We start from the raw sequence: 25366 nt of genomic DNA, 5'->3' as shown, positions 1-25366 counted from the left end.
AACAAAAAATAGTAGTATATTGTGATTAAGTATATATTGAAATAAAATATTAAATACAACAAGAAGTCTCACTCTAGCTAAAGGTAAATATTTACTTTTGTGATCTTATCCCATTCCTAGTCCTAGGTGAGGTCCAACATTTATGAAATTTAAATCCCATTTTGTCTACAAACTTTTTTGGAAAAATTATTTTGATAATTATTCGTCCAATCTTGATTCTGAAAGCTCGTGAGTATAACAGTACAAGATTGATTTCGACACTACTTTGTTTGTTAACTCGTGCATATGCTTATTAATTATCCAATGAACTAGAGTACAATGGACTCCAATATATACACTACATTCATTCGAGAATAACATTAATTTATTTGAAATAAATTATGAATGTCAGCATTTATAAGATAAATTTATTCGAAAGAAATTATGAATATCTGAATTTATATACTCCTATGTATCTGAAAGTTAAAGTTGGTTGAAAGACATGATTCTGAAAGTTATTTATGTCTATATAATCATAACCTCCTAGAATTTGTAAAATCAATACAAGACAAGATTGAATATATAGGAGAATATCATACCAACAAAGATGTTATTGTATTATTAAAGAGTGACAACAATAGCAATGTGGAGAGAGCAGACACTCCCAAGTTAAGATACATCAAAACTAGTAGCACAACTGAGATTATGATTTTCTATTAGATTTTCTTAATGACTACAGCACAAGAACGTCCCGTTAAAGCGAGTATCCTCCCTACGGCACATTCTGATGTGAAGGAGTTTCTCCATGGCAAATTTTGGCCAGCACGAAAACCGAAAAAACGACACAATGAATTGACAACAGGAAAACTTTGAACAATAATGCCATTGCTAGGCAGGCATTGAAATGTATGTTTACTTGGTGTAGAGCACATCTTCCCATGGGTGACGGTAGAGAGGCTGTTTCAGTCGCTTCTGGTCAAAAGTGTGCCTGAGATTCAGAGAAAAACGGAATGATCAGATGAATATTGTTGTGTTGCAGCTTGAAGAAGATGAAATGCAGTCAAAAACTAAAGCTAAGCTCATAATCAATGGGATTTTTGTAATTTTATGGTGTTTTGTTATATTTGATCTGGAATTCTGGATCATGACATGAAAACAGTCTCATATCAGAACTGGTCTGGCCCGAAAGACCGACCTGATCTTGAGACGGACTAGGCCACATTTTTTAGTATGGCTCAGAATAGGGAAAGTCCAAAACATATCATTTGGTCCGAAAACGCCCGACTTTTAGGTCGGGCTATGCCATGCTTCTGTTAAATCCGGCAGATTTTTATCAGCCCGGTCCAGATTCTACCTTTGGCCCCACGGGCTCAGGCTGGACTGAGCTGGGTTTGATAGCTCTAGACAAGAGTTCCTAAAAATGGAGAAGTAAAACTCACCCAATGAGACCTATGGAACGAGCCAGCACAAAGAGGCCATTGAGGTAGCCAATGCCAACAATCTCATCAATTTCTTGCTTTGTGAACATGCCACTACCAGCAAGAAGGTCCAAGAATAGGGAACCAATGGCACCATCGACGTTGAGGACTAGGTTGTTTGCCTTTGAAAGGGTGTAGGTTTCGACTTCAACTGCATATTCCATGTATTTCACAGATGGAAAGTTGGTGCGTGCAAACAGTTGAAGTAACTCGACTCTCTTATCTCTGTTGTCACCCCTCTTGATTCTGTTGGAATTAAGGAAACGTAATTGATATTCCAGTTCAAAAAAAGTACAGTAAAACTTAGACACGAAAACAGAACTGAGAAATAGAGGATGTTGTTAATGTTACCTGTGCCCAATGCCAGGAACGCGAATACCCTTCTTTTTCATGCTTTCGACAAACTCATAAGGAGTAAGACCCTGAGAGGAGAAACCATGTCAACATGCTTCATATCCAAGAAAGGTCGGGGAAGAGAAGGTAAATAGCTCACTTAAAACACAACACAGGAGAAGCTTATTGTTTTTGTCACTTGTGTGGAAACTCACCTTGTCATAAGCATCCTTGAAGTAACGAGCAGCATCATCAATAGCACCACCAAATCGTGGTCCAATTGTCAATAAACCTGTTTTGCAACGAAAGATTACTCATTGACCATGAGATTAAACCTCAAAAGCCTTTGACAGGACTGTTTTTCTTTTGTTATGTGAGCACTGAGCAATGATAGATCTGCAACCTACCTGAGACAAGACTGGAAACGAGGTCTTTTCCAGCTCTGGCTGTAACAATGGTATTGTGAGCACCAGAGACGCAGGGACCATGGTCAGCACAAAGCATGACACAAATCTGGCATGAAACCGTATATTAGTCGACGTGTAAAGTTCAAACAACAAATGAAAAGGAAAACAACCCCCCTCTTGGGATTGATTGCCATGATTGTCAGGTCAGCACAAAAGATAGTAAAGAATACCTCAATAAAGCGTGTGCAGTAACGTGGGAGGCTTCGTTTGAACCACAACAAAGAGATGACATCACCAACACCTAATCCTTGTTCAACAATGGATGACATAGGGACACCAGCATACATTGGCTCTTCACCTGCCATTTGAAACAGTCGAGTTTAGTCACTCAAATAGATATCAGTAATATAGCATGTACACACTAGAGAACACTCTCGTACCTCTATCATCAGAGATTGTCGAAATAATATGTGTTGGAGCTCGAACTTTTCCACTCTTAATGGCACTGCTAAGATCCTCCGGTATTTGAGGGGGTTTTACCTCCTTTACTTGGGAAATCTTTCCAGCCTCAGCCTAATATAAAGAACCAATCATTTAAGCCACATGCCGAATAGAAAGGAGAGTAAAATCTAGCTCCAGCATTATGAAATTACCAAGTACATACCAATTTCTCGAATGCTTCCTTGATTGCACCTTCAAATGCCTCAAAAGAAGTGGGAACAACAGCTCCAGCTTCTCTGAGTGCTTCATTCTTGGCCTGTGCAGATTCCATCTCTCCACCGCTCTTTGCCCCCTGATTACAAATAATAACAGAATCTGAGATATATAGCCCATGTCGTAGAATGCTCTAAAGCATGGCTCTACAAGCAAGAACTTAAGGTTAATGCTTACCGCATGACCGAATTGTACTTCTGACTTGAAGAGTGTAGCACAAGTTCCACTGACCCACGCAACGACGGGTTTATTGATTTTCCCCTGTTTAAGGGCCTCAACTAGGGAATATTCATCACGTCCACCAAGCTCCCCGAGAACGACTATCATTTTAACCTAGTTTTGTTCAATAAACCAAAAATTAAATCTGAGTATAAAGATGAGACCACTTCAAATAAAGTGACTGCCAATTTAAAACACATATTCTGCATCTTTCAGACCATACCGATTCCCAAAAGAAACTTAGCAAAACTGAGTTTGTTTATGAATTTTACTTCAAGAGTAACTACAAGACAATAAGAAAACAACTGCAGCAGGGTGTGGGTGTTAAATACCTGAGGAATGTTGTTGAATCGCAAGACATGATCAGAAAGTGTTGAGCCAGGAAACACATCTCCTCCAATTGCAATACCTATCGAGTCATTATCCACATGGATTTAGACTATTTTACTCAACAGAGGCAACTAAATGGGATTAGAATATGGTAGAGAAAAATGTCCAACCTTCATATATCCCGTCCGTGACACGAGCAATTGTGTTGTATAATTCATTAGACATACCACCCTGTAGTTCAGATATAAAAGTTAGATGCTGCAGTGAATATCATGAAACATGCTATCATCGCAGATACTTAAATTCAGATGTAACAGGAGAGTATGCCTAAGAGATTCAACATTCAATCAAGTAATTAGTTGATAATAACTTAGGCTTTAAACTAGTTCGCTATATACGCAAGATATATCTTTGTACTTCAGATGGAAAGTATATGAATGATAGCAAAAGGAGGCTAAGCAATGGTCACCCACAGATTTTGATACGAAGCCAACAGACCCCGGTCTGTACAGTTTGCACTGTATAATATTATCAATTGTCCCAGCAGTATCACCGATCTTAAATGCACCAGCTTGAATACCTCCGACTGTTGCTGGACCAATGACAACCTAACCAAGTTCATGTTTGCAATTAATATATATTTCATACTGCTCAAAATAAAGAAATGAAATAGAGTTCAAATGATAAGCTCCGGAAGACATCAAAATAGTTTACCTTGTTGTTTGCTTTGGCATAGGCAATCAACTGCTTGGCGTCAGACTCAGGGACACCTTCAGCTATAATGGCCACAACTTTGATTGTTGGCTGCTTGAGAGCAGCCATAGATGAAGCTGCAGCACTGCAAGATGAAAAGTACAGTTATGAGAAAGATAAAATAAGCAGAAAATCTCACTTTTTTTTTTTTTGACTTAGGCAAGACAAACCTTCTGAATGATGCAAAGTTAATGAAAACATCAGCTGTCGGATGCGCAGCACAAGCGGCTTCGATACTGCAACAGAGGAGAAAATTCAATCTCATGTCTTGCGATTTGATGAGAGGGGGGATAAAAAAAGGGAGAGCAATAATGCAGATGATTATTACTATTTTTAAATTGTTCATATAATAGGAGCTCTCCTCATTTTCATTATTAAGGGAAGGCAGTTTCTGCAGATACATGTAAAAACCTTAAATAGTGCCAAGAGGGCCTTCTCTACAGCATAGATAATCTCCAATTTTATTTTGTTTTCCTTGGGTTGGGGGGTTGAGGGAGCTCAATCTTACAGCAGAACAGAGTTGGAACTGTCACGTGTAAATATTTAGTACTTTTTTATATATTGATATCCAGTTAGTCATTTTCAAGTATATAAAACCAATTTACATCTAAAATGTAATCATGTGGAAGTAGGTAGAAAGAAGGTATCTGATTGGTTTTATCTATCTAACTATCCCATCAAGAGAATGGTGCCATACTAAAATATATACATGCAGTTATTTATATAAAGATGTTTAAATGGCAATCATTAATAAATCAAAAGTAAAGCTCTATGGCTTTTATATCCATACAAACTGAAAACATGAGCATTATATCTCTATGCCTGTTATATTGCATCAGATACAAATCCTAGGTTGGCCGCTTTAACATCTAAAACCAAGGCAGTGATGAATGCAAAAACTGCATAAAATAATGTAAAACTTACGCAGAATGGACTGGAATCGCAATTTCCTCTTGACCAAAAAATAGTTTCTGAAATCCCTCAGAACCAGGATTTATAATTCCTGCAACAGATGGTGTTTCCCTGCCTGAACTCGCAAAAAATGAGAAATTATTTGTTAATTTAAGAACACAATCTTATCTCAAAAGCAGCTGACATAGAATGGTTCAGTTAATTTTTTACCGCAAAGGAAATCAAAATCAAGCATCCGCTGAATCGGCAGTTGCTTGTAATTATAAAACAATGCTTGAGTGGTTTTTGAGAAAAGCTGTCCTGTCGCCATGGTGTTGACAAAACACCTCCTGCATGCAACTACAACATCAGAATACAAGCTACAATTTCCATACCAATCGCTACCAAAGATGCACAGCAATTTCCTCCCAAGTGATGAGAAGCAAAAAATATACAGCTATTCCCTAACCTTTTGTTATATAACCCCTTCTAGTGAATTTTATAAAAGAAGAAACAGCTTCGAGGTTTCAGTTTTTTATCTTATCATATGGTTAAACATGCCAAATTTGCAGCATCAACATGCATTTTTCATACCAGTCCTACTACTAAACAGATCAAGGTATAATAATCTACACACTACTTTCATGATCACAATCATGTATAAAACATGGGACAAAATTCCTATAAACAATTGCAAATCCCCAAGCAAGCAAATCTAGAACACTATTTTGAATACCAACACTACTTTAATACGATGATCATCATTTCCAACAAGAGAAACATCGATTTTCAAGCAGATCACTCCCTAACTACATAAGTCTTCTTTATTGTTCTGATCCTTGTATCCTAGCACATTCTCGAACAAATTCAATGCATTCCTAATTCTCTCCACCCAAACTTTCACAGACACAACTCAGATCATTACTGAATTCACACATTCTCGACCTTCAACGGCATAAACACTACTATGAAATCAATAAACCAATACAATTACACATACGATCCACTGGATTCACCACAAACAGCTTGAGTAAAAGCATCAGCTCAAATCACACTATAAATACAATTCAACACAGATTTCCTCGAAAACATCAACAAAGAATACTTAAAAAATCAAACAGAGATCCGATTATTCAAACCTCATCTATCCACAAAGGACATTAACAGGAATCACAAATCAACATAAAAAATAACGCAATATAATAAAAACAGATCTGTAAGATCCGAAAAACAAACACAAACGGCATAAATCACAAAACTCCACCAAATCCAAATCCAAAAAAATGAAATCGAGAAAATGCAGCTACCTTATCAGTCAAATCAAACTCCAAAGCCTACGACGAAGATTCAGTAGTAAAATCTAATCTGTTACTGCGTAGGAGAGGAGTAGGAGGTGGCTGGATTGTAGTGACTATGCATACATATTTATATATAGATATAGGGAATGAAGAGTGGGTTGTTAGTTTGTTAATAGAAGGTGTGCTATCAACAGTTGAATAAAATAATAATTTTATTTGATTTGGATCTAAAAAATCAATGTTTATTTTCCAAATTAAAATTTTCATTAACTGGCCGCCATGTGAATTTGGAAGTTAGCAAATAGCAAGCCAATTTCTTATTCACACATGGATTTATGAATCGAGTTGGTATATTTATTTTCCAAAAATTATTGAATTAGTATTAATTTGAGCTTAAATGTTCAAATCGATGATTTAACGTTTTTTTATTTTATATTATTGCAAACCTCAAATTGACTTGTATCGTGTAATAAACTTCAATGTACACATGTGCTGGTGGGTAGTTGCTCAAGTGCTTAGTTGTTTAATCTACTATATTAAGAGTATTTATTTATTGTATTCTTATTTTCAAAAATTGAATGCTTGTAAGAGTGGGAAAGTTGGAAAAGTTAGGTGGATTTAGTGGTGGGCTTGACTTGCATGGGGGTTGGAAATAGAATTATAAATTCACGAGTTAAATAAGGATTCCAAATTTAGGTAACTACTAAAATACCCTCGAGCTCATACTATTTTTTTTAATAAATTGGATTTATTATTTTCTTTATTTTTCTTATAAATTTAATCACACTAATTAAGTATAATGATGCAATGTGATGGGATAATGGAAAAGTCTAACTTAGTTGATAAAATATCTCTACTCTAAATTTCTAACTAATTAGTTGAGGATATGAATCATATCGTATGATGAATTGATGAGTATAAAAATTTTAACTAAAAATTATGATATGATTAAACTTTTAAAAAGAAATTCACAAACTCACTCAATTGGATACCCTAGGCTAATTGCAAGCATGTATATTTGCCAATTTTTTATGTCACATTTGATTTGTTTATTATACGTTGTGGACTCTTCTTCACTCGGTTCTAAAAAAAATATAGTCTTATATGATTCTAATTGATGTTTTATTATATTTTGCTTTTTATTTGTTGAGGGTACAAAAGTCATTTTATCTTCTTGATTGGTGCACTCGTGTAAGTGGTTGTACACCAAAGTTGAAGGGCATATTTGTCTTAATTCAATCACTTTGGTTGGAAGGTAAGTTACAAAACCACAATGAATACAGTAAACCACTTAAAATTAATAATCTCACCACTATAATAATTTAATGCTTAATAAATTAAATAAATTAACAAGATCGTAAATTTTCAGAAATCTAATTAATTGTCTCATCAACACCACAAATTAATAATCTCATAAACTTAAATACTCATAAAAATTGCAATTCTATTTTTTCTAACATACTAATGTCTTGCGTGTTTGCTTTGTTAGAATTGTTTTTTCGACACATTTTAGACGGGAAGCCATTTATTTTTTGTATGTTTTTAAAATAATATTTCTATTTATATAAAGCTTCATCATATATAAAATCACATGTATAACCATTAACATATTAATGTACACCCACCAATCACTATCATTAAATGTTATGTTTATAAATATGACATAAAACTAAAATCCAAAAAATAGGTGCGGACTTATAAGTAGGCTGACATAATTGACCTTCAAACAGATATATTTGACATGGCCTCGCAAGGAATTGAATGCAATTGTCAATAGAAAAATATATGAACAAGAAAAAACCGAACGTAAAGTAAAATTTAAGATATAATTAACTTTATTAATTAAAGGATCGATGAAAACAAACTATCCCATGATCTCATCAGAGTAATGTTTTGTAAAGAGTGGCAAATTTCTAAGTAATTATCGAGTACTGAAAAAAAAGGAAAATTCTAATGGAGTTTTTTTTATTAAGAAATGAATGCAATTGTATACACAAATGGACTATATAGATCTCCGAATTTGACTCAAAGATAGAAAATTATTTTTATCTTCCACTTTTTCAGTATCAATAGTTATAAATTTGGTCAAGAATTGTAGTTTGAAACCATACGAGAATCATAGGAAAAAAGTTGCAAGTCGGAAAAGAAAACATACTTAATTCAAAATTAAATACTCCAAATAGTGTTGCTAATACTTATAAATTTGACCAAACCATTTTATTTCATAGTGTACACATTTTACTTCTTGGTCAACTATGTAACAACATTGATTAGGCATATAAAGTCTACTCAGCTTTTACATTTTTCTTTTACATGACCGAGTTAGGAACTATTACTACTATATAAATTCAGCATTTATCAACAATGCCAGCCAAAAAAAAAATTCAATCAAATCTCTATTATTTATGGTTACGTCATTTATCTTTTTTATGCTACATTTTTCATTTATCTCTAATTTTAAATATTTATTTAAATGGTAGTAATATTTATAAAGTTAAAATTAATTGTTGAAAATTTAAAAATTATATAATTAAAATTCAAAATATTATATTATAAAAACAAAAATAGTGCGTGATTAAAATAATATTCTTCTTTTGTGTGATTCATCCGTTGATGCCTAATCAGCTCTTGTGAGCCACTTTTCATTAATATGCCATATACTTTTATCAATACTATAGTACGTTCTTTTTAAAATTTATCTGATTAAAATTCAGTTTTAGTTTTTCTGAAAAGGCATTTTGCATAAAGCTTCATTAGACATATTTAGCCAATTTATTGAGTTACTTTTAAAAAATAGGTCAAATTTGACCCATAGTGACTTCTGACCCGAATTTATGATAAATATACTTATCTTATTTATTTAATTTAACTTAGTAGTATAAATTTCGGTCAAACTCGTGACATTGGTAATTTAAAAATATGAATTAAAATATTTTAATTCTATTTTAAATATTAATCATATCTAAAATTAATCGATATTCAAATAATATTAAATTGTTTTACGGAGTATCTAAATTTTTTAATCTCAAACTAAACATAATTGGTTATTAAATTAAACTAGACAGAAATAATAGGCCCGGACAACATGTTGCATCGCCTATTATAATTGGGCGATATTTATTTAATTTCTACATTTAGCATGTATGATTTGCCTTGTAAATTTGACATGCTCCTTTTTGCCTTGTAATCTCAATGATTTGCTCAGTAATAAAATGCGTTGTACCTACAATAAGGTAGTTACATTTATTTAACATCCTTAGGAAAATAATTACACCTGCAAGGTGTGATCATTAATTGTTTGCTATGCTGAAATTAGGAAAGTACACTTTGAAATTATAGTGCCTACCTCGCTAATAGTCATGAACTCAAGTCATATTAATTACATCAAATTTTATCAAATACACATTGTTTACTTAATCGAGTGCGTGAAAGATCCATTGATTTATGTATATTTGTAAGAAAGTTTATTTGTATAGGGAGTATATAAAATAAAAATGAATAATAGTATAATTTTGGGCACAAATTAAAAAACATGTTTCTAAATGACCCAAAAAAAATCAAATCCTTGGGCAGTTGTCTCATCCTTAGAAGTGTCTACAAATCAGCACGAAAAACAGTCACTTGATCCGCCAGTGAATACACTAAAGTCGATTTCCAAATACACTTTATTTTATCTAATTTTTCACTCACAGACATTTTCAACAGCAGAGATTTAAACTGAGGTGAAGGTTACAATAATATCTGCATATGCCTTAAAACTCCATTATACTAAAGTCGATTATCAAACCTATAAAGTTAAAGTCGATTATCAAACCTATCACAAATTGAGAATAAGAACCTATATTGTCCAATCAAACCACTAAAAAAAATAAGAAATACTATATTTTTTGAACAAGCTTTATTTAACACCCTAAACCGATTAAACTCCTAAAGTATACTACAAATCTAAGTTGCGGTCAAATTAGTGCATCTGTAGATTTATTATTAACTAATAGCAACATGCATAGGATTTTCCGATTGTGTAATTAATGTACCTAAGTCAATGTGCCTCCTTTGTAGAAGCCAACTTATATTAAAATCAGCTCACCTACTTGGATAGGCTATAATACTTTTCTTTATTAATAGTCGATTTATTTATTTATAAATGTGTCGAAGATAGCTCGATTCTGAAGACGTCTCAAAATTATGATTTTTCAGTTACAACTCACAAGATGTCCACTACACAAGGAGTAATTATCTACTGGTCCATATGGATTATAGTTGATATAATTAATTGTAGCTCTTAACTGATTTTAATTACGAGAAAGTCAAATTATGGTCACAAATTAAATTACAAACAAAACGTATTGGAATTTGATCATAATGTGTGTGCTAAAATAATATAATCATAATTATAATATCATTATTCATGTTAAACGTTAGTCAACATATAGATGAGGAGGCATTGTATGCTTTATTTTGATTTTAATCAAATATTAGATGCTAGTATATCTCAGGATTTATCAGTAGCATCAAACTATGTTAAAATTTATACATCTGACTTAGTGAAAGATCATATTTCATCTAATATAACTATGGATATCTATTTCCTTTATGAGGCATTTTAAAGGATTATGTGATTCATTTCTAATACTCATGATATTAGAGCGGATCCAAGTCGGTGATAGATCTCTTTCTTTATTTCACGAGTGGTCCGATGTTCATTCCGGCTCACATCGATGATAAATCTCTTATCTCTTGTCTTGTCTACTTAGTGTGTGGAAGTTCGATGTTCATTTTGGCCCACACATGACACATGCAAGAGCGTGTTAAAGCTTAACTTTGTTACACATCAATTTGATGATGATTCTGACTCATGAATAATTGAAGCCTTTTAAGGGAATACTGACCCATTTCTAATAAACCAAACCAAGATTACATACTCTTGAAATTTCACGTGGCATGTGTCATGGTTTTTAACTTTTAAATAATCGAATTCGAGAATAGGGTGTTAGATTTCGGCATTAGTTGTTGATTGATGTGTGAGCTTAATTTCTCTCCTTTCACAATTTTAACACTATTAAAATATTGCAATAAATAGACTATATTTAGTTGGTTGTAAATTAACACCTTTAAACTATGTCATTAAGAGTTTTTGTATTTAAACGGGATCATAAATGGTTGATACATAGCCAATTTGTTGGTACATAGTCTGAGTATTTACGATCAATAAAGGCAGAGATGTAAGATGCTTCATATGATTGAGCTATGTATATATTAATGTGAAACCGAAAGGTGAAGGCCATATAAATTCCACTATTTTCCACTAAATAATCCCATAAGTTAAATGATCCTTTTAAGTAGTAACCTACTGAGAGGTTGAAAATTTCAGATAACCTAATGACTAGCTTGAAATATTAGCTAGCAGACATTTATTAAAGTGGAAGATTTTCTATTTTTCTTTTTAAAAACAATGCATAACTTTGATCTTTGATAAAGATATCAAACTTCTTAGAATTCTTCTTTGTGTAGAAATCAGTCAATCACCCTTGTTAAGTTCTTGCACTTTAACAAGCAGCAAAATGTGTGTGATATATACTAGCAACAATATATTCAACACAATTGGGCAGACCAGAGAAATAGGAATCTGAATGCACATAGAATTTCATAATTGAAATTAGAGCAAACCACTATATTCTACATCATACTACATATTAATAACATGCTAATCCGACATACTAAAGAAGAATGATCAGCTTCATACCAAGATTACTGGTTTGAGAGAAGGCCATTTGCTAAAGCTTCCTTACAAGCCAACAAAATGAATGTGTAAATCACCCTTGTTAAGTTTGAACTTGAATGTGTAAAACGGATTTATACAGCAGCCCACCATGATTTGGCGAGTTATTTGAATCTCGTGAGAGATTATGCAGAGAGAAAAAATGAGAAGTTCGGTGATTGCAGAGATACAGAAGTGGAACGGTGGCATAGTCTCCATGGAAGGAGGCGAATCGTCACTCTCCATTGCAAATATCTAACTTTACTTGGGAATTCTCCTCTCAATTGTCAGTAAATCACCATTCTTGACCCTTTATTTAAGCAGCAAAATGTGTAGAATATACTAGCAAACAATATCTCCATCAATTATTGTGCATACATTACAATAATATACTACACATACAGAACCAAAAGATATAAAAGAGACTTCACAGAATACTGATGAGAGAATGCCATTTTGCTATATACCGTAGTAAATTACAATCACAACAACACGGAATTATAACGTTCCAGCAATGCAATCGCCTACCACAAACAACATCTACCACCATCATCCCACCGGTGAGACTAAACTTTCAAGATAAGCACCGACTCCAACGAGGTCACCCAACTCCCTAATCTCCGGATACCTAAACGAGCAATCCTCAGCATCAAATATCACAAATTTCAAACCACAAAGCAACAGGACCTGACCATCCTTAAGCACATACGATGCACTCTTATAAGTACTCTTCAAGAAATCATCAATATAGGGAATTGTAGCCACCTTCGTCCAATCCTCCCCTCCCTTGTCCATGATCCACACATCCGCGCTCTCCATATGGCAGCACAGCACGTGCAACGACCCCTCCCACGCTCCTCCCAACCTCGAGTAATAGCCACTCTTCACATAGCTCGGCATTTGCAGTATCCCATGCTCCTCCGTCTCCAAATCAACGGACAAAATATCCCAACCGGATTCCAACTCATGACCTTGATTAGCAATCCAATGGAGCTTCCCATTAGCAAACGTAGCTGTACCATCCATCGACCAACGCCCCTTGAAATTCTCAATCCTCTTCCACTTATCATTCTTCAAGCTATAAACTTGCACCATCACCTCAGATAAATCCCTATTAGTATTGAAAAACCCTACCACTTTATAATCATCACTGGACTTATCATAACCTAAACCATAGGTAAAATAGTCATCAACGTTTATTTCCACGCCCAAATCTGGAAGCTTTTTGCAAATTCCCGTGGATGGGTTCCACAAAATCATTTCTTTTTTATCAATCAACAGGCAAACTAAGCCATTGCAAGAACCCACCACCCAAACTCGATCTCTCTCAGATAGGAGTGAGCAACTCAAATCGAATGCTTCGGGAACAGATTGGTGCAGTATGGAATTAACTGAACATTGCTTCATAGTATTACCTCGATACTTCAAAATGAGTCTGTGGGTGGTGAGATTTCGAGCTGATTTTGTGAATTCGAGGTGGGCTGCGACGAATTGTGTGCTGGAAATTAGGGCTCGCCATGATTTGCAGACGCATTTGAATTTCAAGAGGGGTTTTACTGGTAGCCTCGTGAGAATGTCGATGATCACGTCGTTTGGGAGTTTGGGAATCACAATGGAGGGATCTTCCATGGCAAGATTTCAGTGTGTTTGATAAGATTGATTCTGCTCTGGATTCAATTTCAGAAAATTGAGTGGTAAGTAAATAAAGTGAAAGGATCATCCAGTTTTTGATTGGAGAACACTTTGAATTTTCAGTGACAGACGTGCGTAGACTTGGAACCTTTTGCCAGACGTGCGTAGACTTGGAACCTTTTGCCATATGGAGTAGCACTTTTCTCTCATTTTGTAAAAAGAATAAAGTCTATAGTTTCATTGGTTTTTGTTATAGATAATCTCAGTACTTTAATTTACATTCTATTATATAGTTACTAATTATAGTATAGTATAATATATTTTATTTACATTTTATGGGACATAATCAATTGCTAACAAATTACCAATCCCAAATTGAAACCAATTTTCAACAATTTGATTATAATATATTTTATTTACATTTTATGGGACATAATCAATTGCTAACTAATTACCAATCCCAAATTGAAACCAATTTTCAACAATTTGATTAGAAGATCTTGTGGTTAATATAACGCCAAGTGTAATATATTTTAAATTTAACTAATTATTAATTAAATAAAAAGGGTATTAATGTCAAATCATATATGTAGTAATTATAACTAACTACTTTCTCTCTCCTCAAAATCATCTCAAATCTTTAAATTTACGTAACTCTCTCAATTTAAATTATTTTTTCACAAAAAAATATACCAAATTAAAGATAATTTAAGAAGGATTCCAACGAGATCTCAATTGCATATGTTCCGACGATGTTTGGGTGATGAAATTTGATAAATTATATTTCAATTTTCGTACATGTTGATAAGCAGCTTTTATCAACAAATGCAACAAAAAATCTCAATATATTGTAGGCAAAATCTCAATATTATGCATGTCCAATCTCAATAAAAATGTATTGATATTTTCTTGTCCTATTGATATTCTAATGTCATATTGTTGATATTTGTAATACACAATATTGATATAAAAAAACACCCACGAAAATTATCATATGATAACATAATGACGATATTACCCTTTTGTTGATATTTTGTCTACTATTTATTGAGATTTGTGAGCTTTAATCTCATCCACTCATTTTTAAATCCAATGGTGGAGATTTAATTTTGATTTTGGATTAGGGCGCTATAAGCATTAGAATAGGACCCTATATTTTATTTCAAGCAAATCACAAGTACTTTTCTAAGTTCTCTTCAAATATTCATAATTAATCAAAATACATTAACTAAATATCGTAGGGTGAAGAACTGTGTTAATTTAAATTAAATGAAATTGTTCAACTTCTACAAACACTATGCAGGTGTATATAATATATACACTCGTTTTTGAATCGGAGCTACAATTGTTCTCATTTATTCTCTCTGTTTCTTCATAGGTGAGTCATTTTACCATTTCGAAAAGTTTCTTCAGTTGAGTCGTTTCCTTATATGATAACTTTTCCTTCTTTCTTACTTTATTCTCTCAACTTTATTTACTTTATACTTTATTCTCTCTACCTTTTCCTCTCTCTTACTTTTTTATCTATTTATTTAACACACCCAACATTCATTTCTAAAACTTCGTGTCGAAAAGTTCCGCCTCAACTATAAAGAAACGGAGGGAGTATAAAACTTAAGAATTTACGACCCCCTTCCCTCCTCCTTCAGCTTATGCACCCACTATGTGCACCACGAAGAATGCCCATCATATATTTACCTGAGATTTACGACTCATCCATGAAGACAGCCCCATGTGCATTAGCTTTTAACAACTTCTTCAACAGGAGAGCTATTATAGCTATAGTCCCATAGTCCAAAGACCATTTTTGTAGTTCACTCTTTCATCTATATAAGCGTGGATAATTATTTTCTTCACGAGGCCTTTTAAGGGATTGTGTGACTATTTCTAATAGTCATGATATTAGAGCGGATCCAAGTCAATGATGGATCTCTTTGTTTATTGCACGAGAGAAAGTCCATTCCGGCTCACATCGATGATAAATCTCTTATCTCTTGTCTTGTGTACCTAACGTGTATAAGTTTGATGTTCATTTCGGCCCACACATGACATGATATATGCAAGGGTGTGTTAAAATCTCTTAACTTTGTTACGCATCAATTTGATTCTGACTCAAGCCTTTTAAGGGAATGACCGACTCATTTCTAATAAACCAAACCATGATTGTGTACTCTTGAATTTTCATGTGGCACATGTCATGGTTTTAAACTTTTAAATAATTGAATTCGAGAATAGGGGAGTGTTAGATTTCGGAATTAGTTGTTGATTGATGTGTGTGCTTAATTTCTCTCTCTTCACAATTTTAACACTACTTTTAAAATATTGCAATAAATAGACCATATTTTAGTTGGTTGTAAATTAACACCTTCAAAATATGTCATTAAGGGCTCGTTCGCTTCATCATAATTGTCTAATGCAGAAACAATTGTTGACTTATTTGTATCTGGATGGGCCCACAAACCTCACAAACCTGTAAGCAAAACCGTGTGTTTAGTGATACCTAATTGTCCTACACGAAACATGGGTTCACAGGTCATGAAGACTTATTTGTCCCTATTCTTTATCCTAAATACATGTACTACCCTTCCCACTCAATTACGCGCTACTTTGGAAAAAACGAATTATTTGAATTCCCCTCCCGTTGGTTTGCGGCAAAGAAAGTCTATAAGAAGACATCGTTTCTCCCTCATCATTCATCCTATACACATTATATCTTCCATCTTAGTTGACACCACACACTGTGTTTTGCAGCATTTGGTGCTTGAGTTCTTTGTGAGTTCTTTGGTTGTGTTGTTGAGGATGTCACAGTCCGGGGTTGTTGTGGGGTCCGGAGCCAGTGGAGCCGGCAGTGCTGCAGGTTTGTTTTACACATCTCTTCGGCTTTTATGGGCATTTATTATAGTTTGAAAAACAATGCACAACTTTGAATCTTTGATAAAGATCTCAAACTATAGTTAGCTAAGCAATAATAGGATGAAACATTCTTAGAATTCTTCTTCGTGTAGAAATCAGTAAATCACCCTTGTTAAGTTCTTGAACTTTAACAAGCAGCAAAATGTGTGTGATATAGTAATATACTAGCAACAATATATTCAACACAATTGGGCAGACCATAGAAATAGAAATCTGAATGCACAAAATCAAGAAAGAAGCACATGAATGTGTAAATAATACTATATGGATATATATGTATACCATACTATCATAAAAAAAATTAGAGCAAATTCTACATCATACTGCATGTTAATATCATGCTAATCCGACATACTAAAGAAGAATCATAAACTAATGATCAGCTTCATACCTAGATTACTGGTGAGACTAAACTTTCCAGATAAGCACTGACTCGAAGGAGTTCACCCGAGTCCCTAACCTCCGGATACCTAAACGAGCAATCCTCTGCATCAAATATCACAGAAGTCGAACCACAAAGCAACAGGACCTGACCATCCTTAAGCACATACGATGCACTCTTACAAGTATTCTTCAAGAGATCATTAATATAGGGAATTGTAGCCACCTTCGTCCAATCCCCTCCTCCCACGTCCATGATCCACACATCCGCACTCTCCATATGGCTGCACAGCACGTGCAACGACCCCTCCCACGCTCCTCCCAACCTCGAGTAATAGCCTCTCTTCACATAGCTCGGCATTTGCAGTATCTCATACTCCTCCGTCTCCAAATCAACGGACAAAATATCCAAACAGGGTTTCAACTCATAACCTTGATAAGCAATCCAATATAGCTTCCCATTAGCAAATGTCGCTGTACCATCCAACGACCAACGCCCCTTAAAATTCTCGATCCTCTTCCACTTATCATTCTTCAAACTATAAACTCGCATCATCACCTCAGACAAATCCCTATTGCCATTGAAAAACCCCACCACTTTATAATCATCACTCGATTTATCATAACCTAAGCCATAAGTATAATTGTGACCAACGTTTATTTCCACGCCGAAATCTGGCAGTTTTTTGCAAATTCCCGTGGATGGGTTCCACAGAATCATTTCTTTTTTGTCTATCAACAGGAAAACTAAACCATTGCAAGAACCCACCACCCAAAATTGATGTCTCTCAGATAGGAGTGAGCAGCTCAAATCGAATGCTTCGGGAACAGATTGGTGCAGTATGGAATTAACTGAACATTGCTTCATAGTATTACCTCGATACTTCAAAATGAGTCTGTGGGTAGTGAGATTTCGAGCTGATTTTGTGAATTCGAGGTGGGCTGCGACGAATTGTGTGCTGGAAATTAGGGCTCGCCATGATTTGCAGACGCGTTTGAATTTCAAGAGGGGTTTTACTGGTAGTCTCGTGAGAATTTCGATGATCACATCGTTTGGGAGATGGGGAATCACAATGGAGGGATCTTCCATGGCAAGATATCAGTGTTTGATGAGATTGATTTTGCTCTGGATTCAATTTCAGAAAATGTGGCAAGTAAATACAGTATGAGAGATTTCGGAATAAGGGATCAATTCCGCTGACCTTCGAAATGAAGGATTAATTTCGCTGGTCTTTCGTAATTTGGGATCGTGGCATGCGTATTTTTCAGAATAAGGAATTTCTAATTTTTTCTCTTTTTTCTATTCTATTTTAATATTATTTCCCTCTAATCATTTATAATGACCTAAATCATCCCTCTCAAATATTTTACTCCTAATTTCTACAAAATCACCTACCTTAATCACCCCCCTCTCCGTTCGCTCCATCTCCCTTATCACGTCCTCATCTGGCAGTTGACGGCCCAGATGGTGCAGGTGTAGGTGGCGGCGCCGAGGTGGGTGGTGTTATAAGCAAAAGTAGTATTTTGAGCAACTACTTACTCCAATTGCTGAGCACCGTAATAATCAAAGTTTGAAAGAAAGCTAAAGGAAAGGAATATGCACTTGATTGAAAAGTTTTCTGATGTCCTCTATTAAAGTTACAGAAACTACTTCAAACATAATCCTTCAAGTATGATGGTGTGCGAGTGGAGCGGTTGGAGCGATGAGTGGTAGTCTGGTTTTGGGTGGTTACATCAGTCGTGGGTGGAGTTGTATCAGGTGGCGTCGGCAGGGGAGCCGCGGCGGTCGAGGGCGGAGGGGGAGGGGATGGAGATGGGGAGGGTGAAGAGGATGTGGAAGGTGATCCAGCCAAGGATTCGTTTCCAGCTGAAGCATTTATTTTGCTGGCCGTGTTTGTACATGGCAGGAAACTGTGTCGGTGATTTTGTAGAAATTAGGAGTAAAATATTTGAGAGGGGTGATTTAGGCAATTGATAAATGATTGGAGGGAAATAATATTAAAATAGAATAGAAAAAATTGAAAAAATTAGAAATCCCTTATTCTGAAAAATACGCATGCCACGATCCCAAATTACAAAAGGCCAGCGAAATTAATCCCTCATTTCGAAAGGTCAGCGGAATTGATCCCTTATTCCGAATTCTCTCAACGGGAAGAAGGGTGTTTTAGTTGATTTAAGTCGACATTTCAGTAATAGACGTGTGTAGACTTGGAACCTTTTTCCAAATACTTTTCTGAGTTTCTCTCGTTTTGAAAAAAAGATTAAAGTCTAGAGTTTCATTTGATTTTTGTTATAGATATTCACATTAGCTTAATTTACATTTTATTATATATAATTATAGTATTACATTTACATTTTATTTCAAGCAAATCACAAGTACTTTTCTAAGTTGTCTTCAAATAGTCATAATTAATCAAAATACGTAACTAATTATTGTAGGGTGAAGATCTGTGTTAAGCAATCAGAACAAGACGCAACACTAGGCATATGGAGAAAACCCACTTTAAATCAAATGAGATTGTTCAACTTCTACAAATAGTTTATAAACTATACAAATGCACACTAAATTAAGATTGAAGCACTCGTAGTTGAATCAGAGCTACAAATGTTCTCATCTATAAAACTAAGAATTTACGATCCCTTCCCTCCTCTTTCAGCTTATGCACCAAGCCACCAACTATGTGCACCACGAAGAATGTCCATCATATATTTACCTGGAATTTACGACTCATCCATGAAGACGGCCCCATGTCCATTAGCTTTCAAGAACTTCTTCAACAGGAGAGCTATTATAGCTATAGTAAGCCCGAAAGCAGCCAGTGTGAACAGACGGTCGTCTGCTGGTTTATGAACCCTATTTTCCGGCTTATGCAACACTTGCTCACTAGTTGTGGGCACGGTAGGAACTGGCCTTGAAGACTGGGCAACATTTTCCTCAGAAGGAGTTTCATTGGGTTCAACGATTCCATTCTCTTCAGATGGGTGGGAAGGGGCTTCTGTAGTTTCCTCAACAATGTCTTGGGGAATCTGCTGAATTTCTTTGCTGTCTATTTGTTGTGCTTCAGAATTCACGTTGCTCTGTGGCAGCGATTGGGCTTTGCTCAGCATATATTCATGAATCTGAGGTACGTAGCATTGAGTTAGAGATGTATGATGGAACAAATATAACAACATGGATTAGGGCAAGTATACCTCATCAATCAGCTTTTGTCGTTCTGGAGACCCGAATCTAGGAGCTGACTCGCGAGATTTAGTTGCAAGAGCTCGCCTCTCTTCCTTTGGGTAATCTAAGGATCCCAAGGCCCCATTTGGGCTGGTAGGCATAAACGCAATAAGTGCTACCAATGCAGTACGAACTGCAAGAGATTCAAACAGAAGTTCCATATATATAATCAATAGTCAATATAGACGGTGAATATCTGCAAATTGATAAATTTACCATCATGAAAGATAGTACTATGTCTTTATGCGTCAAATATATGAAGTTGTAACTCACAACAAAAGTCCCCAAAAAATATCACATATTTCACAAATAGATAAATGCTCCATGAACTAAATAATTTGAATTTGACTAGTTTACACAATTGTGCATTCAAATATCCTGGTTCAAATCTGATAGCACAACATAAACTTGCTAAGCTACAGTCAGAAGATGCTTTCAAATTTCAATAACTGGGCTTCACTACCTGGCTACATAAATTCATGCACAAGCTGAAGTTCTAAACTACCACCAAAAATCTTAATCATGACATACCACTCCAGGATGGTTGCCAGTGCTCAGGGTGATGATTTGAAATGCTCAAGCATATCTTGGTCTGAGTTTCGAATCGACCATTTGGCTGGAAAAGAAATTAAAAGATGTCAGACAATATACATAAAGAAGTTGTTCCCTGCAGCAGAAGATTATTAGCTTCAAGTGTGCTGCTTGAGCATATGATCGATCCAATACCGTCAACAACATAAACGAAGGTGGCTTAAAAGGGTACTCGGAAGGCAACTGAATTCTTCCGTGATATATTCCTCCCTCAAACTCCGAGTCTCTTGGCCCCCTAATAGCAAATTGCCATTCAAATATATTCTCCTGGCAAAAAAAAAAAAAAAAACATGGGGGATTACTTCAAAAGTTGGAACAACAAAATAGCCAAGCAACCAAGTTTTGAACACAGCATCATGAACTATTGATTAGAAGAAGTATTCATAACGCCATCAAAAGAGACTTATAATTTACCAAATCACTTGTTCCTGACCTAAAACAATGTATACTTCATTTATCAAATTAAGTTATATTCGCAGCGAGGAATCATCAATAGGTAAAAGGAAATTGATGAATGAATTCACATCGAAGTCTAATAAATATCTCTAAGCCGTAAAAACGTATTGGAAAATTCACCGATAAATTTTACTCCATAAATTATCCATTGGATAATTCTTATACAGAATTCATCAATGCGACACATTCAGAATCGCAATACATTGTAATTCTCAGAGAGAAATTAGCTGGAGATGACATCGGAAATTCACGGGGGATCATTGAATCGAATAGTATTATTTTTTCGATGGATATTTTCCTAACAAAAATTAAAAGCGAAGTAAATAAAACAAAATAGTCATCTCCACGAAAAGAATCTAGCTGGATACATGATGTAAATTTTCAACGAATCAAATATGAAATTAACACAATAAATCCTCAATAGGGGGAATTCAATACCTCGAGTGGAAGGCTGACGAAATCTTCAGAAGGATTTGATTGCATTTCCTTCACCTCCTGCAAAATCCTCTTCACCGCGGGATTCTTCCGGTTATACTTATCTTCCGCCATCTATCTCCAACGGCAGATCGCACCTATCACGAATGAAGAGACGACGAATTTCTGCAAATATGTTCGGGAGTGTGTGTGTTTGGTGTGATGAGATAAAAAACTGGAACACCTTACAACAGATGACGCGTGACGTCGATTCAGCATTTCGTACGTGTTGGATATTTATTGGGTGTTTACTGCATTTTCTACGGTGCGGTTCATTGCGGTTTGAACTGAAGTCGCTCATTTATTTATCCATGTTGACTTCAACGACTCAATGGCACTACATGAAGATTGTAGTTGAGTGACGCTCAGTTAATTAAGATCATCTCCTTGGTTAATTAAGATCATCTCCTTGGTTAACTAAAAAAGGTTATAAAAATAATTACTTAATATTTATCTTTTTTTGTGAATTAAGGGTAAATTACTTAATTTTATTGATAAAAATAAAATACTTTTTCAAATTCCTTTTTATTGAGTAGTGCATGACCTTAGATCATTGGTAATCATCGGCGGATCTAGGTGGGATCGGGCGGGATCGGCCGACCTCACCGCAAGCCGTGGAGAATCGCCGCGAGACGCCCTCCATCGACTGCCGACCCCATAGTCTCCACACCTTCAACCCCATCCTCAACACCCATCCGATAACGGCATGCTTCTTGCAGAGAACTGGAGTTTAATTTCCTATTAATTTTCTATTAGTTGGGCTTTATAAACTGGACCGTCTTATTTTATTACTGATCAAGTTATAGCTAACTCGTTTTTCACCTTGTATTTAAAAGAAATTCCAACATTAATTCAAGGGGATCCTCTTCTAATGCTTTCAGCATAATAATCCCAAAATGAGACTGAATCTAAACCCTTAGATCTTGAGATGAAAGACTGAGATTCAATATAAAAATTATCAACAACCATAAACAAAGATTTCAACAAAAGGGTACAATGGTCAATTCACGTTAAACTGCTAGGGATTTAATTTTTGTTCTCACCGTATTCAAACTTCTTCACCCACCACAGCAAATTCCTCTCTTGCCGATCAAAACAAACAATTCATTTCTGTCCATCTCCTACTTTGAAAAGGCTGCAAATTTCTCCATCTTCTCCAACGAAAAAGCTCCAAATCACTCCATGTTCTCCGGTGAAAAGTTCGACGCAGGGCAGATTTAGAGATTTGGAAAAATCGACGGTATTGATTGTATGTTTTAAATTTAATCTTCGAAATTTGTTTTGAACTTGATAAAATCTCAACAAAAACGAAAGTAATACATTAATTATGCAGAAAATGACTTCGATATGAGTTCAAGGAATTCAATCGGAAGTGATTCTGCAGAGGATGCATCGAAAGGTATTTTTCAGTTTTAGTTTATGATTTCTAATCTCAACAAAGAATTCGGGTTTAGTTTTTGATAATATATGTTTAAAAGGCTTCAATACGTGTTTTGTTGTTAAGTTTGTAAAACTACGTAAATGGAATCTTTAATTATTAACAAGCTTATAAGGAAGATGAATCTTAAATTTCTATGTTGACTTTTGTTGGATTGATTTCTAATTCAACTATTACGAGGAAGATGAATCTTCAATTTCAGAAAGCTTGAACTTCTGTTGATATTAGTTTGTCAAATTATAAGTTGATAACTAATTAAACACAATGCACCTTTATCATATTATTTATAAGTTTGCTATATCTACAAAATGTTGTGTTAGCCATATATTGAGAATGTCTTACATATATATGGATAATGTGTTAGTTATATGTTGATAACTAATTACATACTGCAGTTTTTGTTTGCTACACTTTATCATATCTAGATCAAATGTTAATATTGTGTTACATAAATGTTGATAATGTGTTAGCTATAGGTTGATATTTGTGAATTCAACAGTCGGTTAGAATCATTGTGGTACTTGATATAAGTTTCTTGAGAAACTAATTATCATGGTTTGCGTTTACCAAACTTAGTTACCAATTACACACGCTGCAACTTTTGTTTCCTATATCTAATACAACATTGATATTGAGTTAGCTAAATGTTGATGATGTGTTAACTATATGTTGATGATGTCTTATATATATGTTGATATTTGTGAATTCAACAGCCTGTTAGAATGATTGTAGTACTTTACATAAGTTTGTTTCTAAATTAATTATCATGGTTTATGTTTACCAAAAATACAGCTACATGAAAAAGATCTAGACCACAGGAAGATGAAGATAACTTAGACAGCAATGAGAACATAAGGTCTTCTGCTGAAAAAATTAAAAAAGCAAAAGCAATAAAATAGAAATATGAAGATAAAAAAAAAGGAAAATGAAGCTGAAGGAGATTCTTTGGAAAAGGGAACAGAAACAGAAAATGAAGAAACACACAAGGAAAATATAGTTGTTGATGATTCTTCACAAGAAACCGAAAATCCAAAAGGCGGAGAGAAGACAGTAAAAAAGAGGAGAAGGCAGGAAAACAAAAGTCGAAGAAAGAAAAGCCGAAGAAGGATAAAGACGATGAGGAGACAAAAATATTGCAAATAAAGAGGACAACAAAATACTTTGTCAATATGTTGGAACGTTTAATTGATAAGCAGAAGACTGCTGCAAAATTGAAGTGAAAGCAGTTATTGTAACTAGGGAAAAACAGTAGGAGATTTGGAGGATTATATGTTAGCTTAACTTCTTTTGTAACTATGCCGCCATTGAATATTTTGTATGTAGAAATACTAATGGCATTACCTATATCATTTTGGACATGTTACGCGTGTGTACCTTTTGTTAGTATTAAGAAGTATCGGAACTCATCTATAAAATATTAAGAAGTGCATGATTTGATATTGTTTCAATGTTGTGTTGATATTATTTTGTTAGTCACAACTATATTGAAAATGTGTGAAAATGTGTATAGGCCAATTATTGAGAATTCCAAATAGTTATGTTGAGAAATTATAGACGATTTATTGAGAATTCCAAATAGTTATGTTGAGAAATTATACATGGTTTATTGAGAATTCCAAATATGTATGTTTGAGAATTTATACACCATTTATTGAGAATTCCAAATAGTTATGTTGAGAATTTATACACCATTTATTGAGAATTCCAGTTTGTGCAGTTGAGAATTTATAAAGTTGTATTGATGTTCATTCGTTTACAGATAATTGAAAATGTAAGGAACACGAAATGTTTTGAACAAACTTTATAGTATTGAGAATTCCAAATTGTTATGTTGAGAAATTATAGACGATTTATTGAGAATTATAAATAGTTATGTTGAGAAATTATACACGATTTATTGAGAATTCCAAATATGTATGTTGAGAATTTATACACCATTTATTGAGAATTCCAAATAGTTCTGTTGAGAATTTATAAAGTTGTATTGATGTTCATTCGTTTACAGATAATTGAAAACGTAAGCAACATGAAATGTTTTGAACAAACTCAATAGTATATGGAAAATAAAATGAGTTAACATTCAAAACATAAGTTTGAG

At 34.5% G+C, this 25366-nt stretch overlaps 4 protein-coding genes and 1 long non-coding RNA gene across 6 annotated transcripts; 1 reads left to right on the top strand and 4 right to left on the bottom strand.

Moving 5' to 3' along the window:
* Positions 1 to 575: 575 nt before the first annotated feature.
* LOC125196308 (ATP-citrate synthase beta chain protein 2-like) lies at positions 576 to 6558 on the bottom strand. The gene is made up of 17 exons (XM_048094765.2): positions 6412 to 6558; positions 5336 to 5454; positions 5138 to 5240; positions 4384 to 4449; positions 4175 to 4298; positions 3934 to 4068; positions 3631 to 3691; positions 3463 to 3539; positions 3089 to 3244; positions 2862 to 2990; positions 2638 to 2770; positions 2428 to 2555; positions 2198 to 2303; positions 2006 to 2082; positions 1809 to 1879; positions 1419 to 1703; positions 576 to 967 (listed from the first exon to the last, which is right to left on the bottom strand). The coding sequence occupies exons 2-17, from the start codon at positions 5433 to 5435 to the stop codon at positions 892 to 894; spliced, it is 1827 nt and encodes a 608-aa protein (XP_047950722.1). The 5' UTR covers positions 5436 to 5454; positions 6412 to 6558; the 3' UTR covers positions 576 to 891.
* A 5942-nt stretch (positions 6559 to 12500) lies between these two features.
* On the bottom strand, positions 12501 to 13962 carry LOC125193115 (F-box/kelch-repeat protein At3g23880-like). Its single transcript, XM_089070153.1, has one exon. The coding sequence runs from the start codon at positions 13787 to 13789 to the stop codon at positions 12710 to 12712; it is 1080 nt and encodes a 359-aa protein (XP_088926279.1). The 5' UTR covers positions 13790 to 13962; the 3' UTR covers positions 12501 to 12709.
* A 2992-nt stretch (positions 13963 to 16954) lies between these two features.
* LOC148927132 (F-box protein CPR1-like) lies at positions 16955 to 18223 on the bottom strand. The gene is made up of 2 exons (XM_089057351.1): positions 17963 to 18223; positions 16955 to 17658 (listed from the first exon to the last, which is right to left on the bottom strand). The coding sequence occupies exons 1-2, from the start codon at positions 18064 to 18066 to the stop codon at positions 17097 to 17099; spliced, it is 666 nt and encodes a 221-aa protein (XP_088913477.1). The 5' UTR covers positions 18067 to 18223; the 3' UTR covers positions 16955 to 17096.
* A 1351-nt stretch (positions 18224 to 19574) lies between these two features.
* UBC32 (ubiquitin-conjugating enzyme 32) lies at positions 19575 to 22046 on the bottom strand. Its single transcript, XM_048090151.2, has 5 exons — positions 21795 to 22046; positions 21036 to 21167; positions 20841 to 20925; positions 20279 to 20442; positions 19575 to 20206 (listed from the first exon to the last, which is right to left on the bottom strand). Exons 1-5 carry the CDS (start codon positions 21903 to 21905, stop codon positions 19808 to 19810), a joined length of 891 nt encoding a protein of 296 aa, XP_047946108.2. The 5' UTR covers positions 21906 to 22046; the 3' UTR covers positions 19575 to 19807.
* A 433-nt stretch (positions 22047 to 22479) lies between these two features.
* LOC125191962 (uncharacterized) lies at positions 22480 to 24677 on the top strand. 2 transcript variants are annotated; one of them, XR_007171282.2, is made up of 3 exons: positions 22480 to 23070; positions 23164 to 23229; positions 24061 to 24677. It is a non-coding gene; the product is annotated as an uncharacterized LOC125191962 (long non-coding RNA). The 2 variants fall into 2 exon arrangements; XR_007171281.2 differs by having other exon boundaries at positions 22480 to 23079.
* Positions 24678 to 25366: the final 689 nt, after the last annotated feature.

The sequence above is a fragment of the Salvia hispanica genome, chromosome 4 (assembly GCF_029641045.1).
Source record: "Salvia hispanica isolate PSC_SH4W2 chromosome 4, Shi_PSC_v1, whole genome shotgun sequence".
In the NCBI taxonomy this organism is placed as follows: Eukaryota; Viridiplantae; Streptophyta; class Magnoliopsida; order Lamiales; family Lamiaceae; genus Salvia; species Salvia hispanica.
The sequence above is the reverse complement of the archived record's forward strand: the minus strand, read 5'-3'. Positions and strand labels throughout refer to the sequence as shown.